The following is a 3,188-nucleotide window of genomic DNA, read 5'->3' on the forward strand; positions in this document are numbered from 1 at the left end:
ACCGCGGAGGGAACCCCCGGACCCCCACGCGCTTCAGCGTCCCAGCCCACCCATTCCTGCCTCTTCCTCAGCCCTCGTGAGGCGGGGCAGCGGAAGTGACCCTCCCCAGGGGCCCTTACCCCTCCTCCACACACCCATCTCCCAACCGAGGGGAAGAGGCCTGGGGGCAGGGGCGTCCCGGGTAATTCAGATCCTTCCAGAGCCTGGGTCTCGTGTTCTGCGTGGGAGAGGCAGGTCTGTGCACACCGTGTGTGCGTGCTTGTGGGGGCATCACCTCGCTGCTGCCCCTCTGCTGCCCGTGGGGGAGGAGACCATCCTCAAGGCACAGGAACCAGCCTCTGGGTGTGCACACATGTGCGTGCACAGCTTGCACACTCACCCTCCCAGCCTGACCCAGGCAGACCCTGGGCCTGAAGCCGGGAAGCCCCCACCCCGAGGAGGGAGGCTCTGGAGGAAGCCACCTCGGGGCCCTGCAGAAGGGGCTCAGCGCACCTGCTCACCGCCCATTCCCCTTCTTACTCACAGAAGGAGGAAGGCAGGAGCCAAGGCCCCCTCCCGAGGATGACACTAAACACGCAGCAGGAAGCAAAGACGCCCCTGCGACGGCGAGCCAGCACCCCGCTGCCCCTGTCCTCCCGGGGCCGCCAGCCTGGCCTGTGCGCCGCACCTTCCACTTCCACACAAGCCCGGCACCCACGCCTGGGCCAGTCGGCCTCCCTCAACCCTCCCCCCCAGCAGCCTTCACCTGCCCCCGACGGCTGGTCGTCTGAATCCAGCGACTCGGAGGGCTCCTGGGAGGCCCTGTACCGCGTGGTGCTGCTGGGAGATCCTGGCGTAGGGAAGACCAGCCTGGCCAGCCTCTTCGCGGGGAAGCAAGAGCGGGAGCTCCACGAACAGCTGGGAGGTAGGGACACGGGGCTGGGCTGGAATGTGGCCAAAGGAGCGATCAAGGGCACAAGGCTGCCAATAACAGCTGTACAGCTCATGCCCTGCTCAGCTCACAGGGGCGTCATTCGCACAGACTGTGACGTGGATATGCCCCCCTAGAGTTAGGCAGGGCACAGCACAATGGCTGTGGGAGAGAGATTCCTTGAATAGTGAGAATTTTGCCAGTTTTCATGGGTGAGAGATATGGGGTTGAGTCTCAAGTATAAAGAAATGGTGGCCTTCCACCTCGCTTAGAAAGCCCTAGCCCCGACTCCCTGACTCTCGGATCACCCCAGCTCCATAGGTAACCACGCATGGCCACCACGCCTGTGGCAAAACTAATATCCTGCCCAACATGGAGACTCTCGGACTCCAAGTTCTGGGCCCTGGGTTCCTTTATTCCCAGGAGATGCAGTGAGCAGGGGCCCTAGGATGATGGGGGATGGGGATGGGGATAGGGCAGAGGAAATGAAGATAGGTTTTCGCAGGACTGGCTGAGAGGACTAGGGTAAGTGGAGTGGGGAGTTGGTTAAAAGCAGACAGAAGCTGGGGGACACTCTAGCCAGGCCCTTTCTCCAGGCTCTGCCTCTCTGAGGGTGAGAACCCATACGAGACGTGTGCGTATGTGCACCTGTAGGTGTGACAGACAAATGGGGAGACTGAGGCCCAGAGAGGGCAACATGACCTGCCTGAAGTATACAGTAAGCCAGGGACAGGGCAGGACTGGAGAATTCCCAGCCCCCACCCCACACTCATTCAATCAGCAACCACAACCAGCAACGCTGTCTCAGTACCTACTGTGTGCCTCATACCATGCTGGCAGCTGGGGAGACCGGAGCTCCTCCTCCTGGAGCTTCTCGACCTATCAGGAGACACAGGCATCACATGAGTGTGGTGAACACTTCAGGGAGAAGTAGAGGGGGTGCAGTGACCATAAAGAGGGGCGAGGCCACACCCTCCCCAGGCCCGCCCTCCTCCTGAGATCCAGCTCTTCCCTCCGTTACAGAAGATGTGTACGAGAGGACCCTCACGGTGGACGGAGAAGACACCACGCTGCTGGTCATGGACACCTGGGAGGCTGAGAAGCTGGTATGACCCAAGCAGGATTTGGGGAGATGGGTGCTGAGCCTAGAACCAGACCCCTCCAAACCCCATAGCCTTTCCAACCAAAGACAGAACCTCGCGACCTTCACCTCCTTTGCTCACTCCTCTGGTCCCCTCTCCACAGCCATCCCCGGATGTGCTTCTTCCCCTGCAAGCCTCCCCCTCGTATTAGCCCCCTCATCCTGCTCCACCCCCCCTGCGCTGTGCAGAGGAACACTGAATTTAGCATCAAAATGTCTGAGGTTCAACCCCCTTTCTTTTTGACCAGCTGTGTGTCTCTGTGACTTTCCTGCTCTGAGCTTCAGTTTTCTCACCTGATAAATGGGTCGATCATTCCTGCCTTCTTCACCCACTGTTTGTTTTCTTTAAGTTCTTAGGCAACTTCAGAGAGTTGAGCAGTTTTGAGCATGAAAAAAATTGCTGAACATGGGCGAAGAATCATAAATAATGACAACTCTTATGAATTATAATTTAGTAGCTAGGGGTAAAGGAAACCAAAGGGTGTCCTTTCCCGGCCCCTTCTCGAACAGGAAGAGAGCAGCAGGCAGGGGCATGTCCCTGTTGTGTTTTTCTTGTCTTGTTTGAGTTTTCCGTTTTTCTTGCTGTACAAGTAGTACATGCTCACTATAGAACTTTGAAGAATACAACCAAGCAAAGAGAAGGATCTAAAAATCACCTGAGATTCCATCTCTCTAAGGAGTAGGTTCCTCCCCTAAAACTCAGGGAGGGCCTGGCCACAGAGGGTTTAGGAGGGCAGTGTTGGGTGGTTGACAAAAATGGTGACAGCTCTAGTGATGGGCCCAAAGGCTGGGGATGAGGGAGCTGTGCAGCCAATTCTTTTTAACAAGCATAGAAGGAAACCCAGGTCCAAATGAACATCATAAAGATGATGATTCTCTCTTTTTTAAAAAAATATATTTTTATTGATATTTTACAGAGAGGAAGGGAGAGGGATAGAGAGTTAGAAACATCGATGAGAGAAAAACATCGATCAGCTGCCTCCTGCACACCCCCTACTGGGGATGTGCCCGAAAACAAGGTACATGCCCTTGACCGGAATCGAGCCTGGGACCCTTCAGTCCCCAGGCCGATGCTCTGTCCACTGAGCCAAACCGGCTGGGGCTCCTGCCCTTTCTTTTCCTGGGGTGAGATGTAAT

The 3,188-nt window shown here is 56.6% G+C and overlaps 1 protein-coding gene across 1 annotated transcript in view; it reads left to right on the forward strand.

Moving 5' to 3' along the window:
- Positions 1–79: 79 nt before the first annotated feature.
- REM1 (RAS (RAD and GEM)-like GTP-binding 1) overlaps positions 80–3,188 on the forward strand; it is a 33,681-nt gene continuing 30,572 nt past the window's right edge. Inside the window, exons 1-2 of the mRNA XM_015566646.1 lie at positions 80–904; positions 1,934–2,016. Coding sequence (XP_015422132.1) covers positions 562–904; positions 1,934–2,016 — 426 coding nt within the window. The 5' untranslated portion in view covers positions 80–561. The remainder of the gene's footprint in view (positions 905–1,933; positions 2,017–3,188) is intronic.

Source organism: Myotis davidii, unplaced genomic scaffold (assembly GCF_000327345.1).
Source record: "Myotis davidii unplaced genomic scaffold, ASM32734v1 scaffold562, whole genome shotgun sequence".
NCBI classification, from domain to species: domain Eukaryota; kingdom Metazoa; phylum Chordata; class Mammalia; order Chiroptera; family Vespertilionidae; genus Myotis; species Myotis davidii.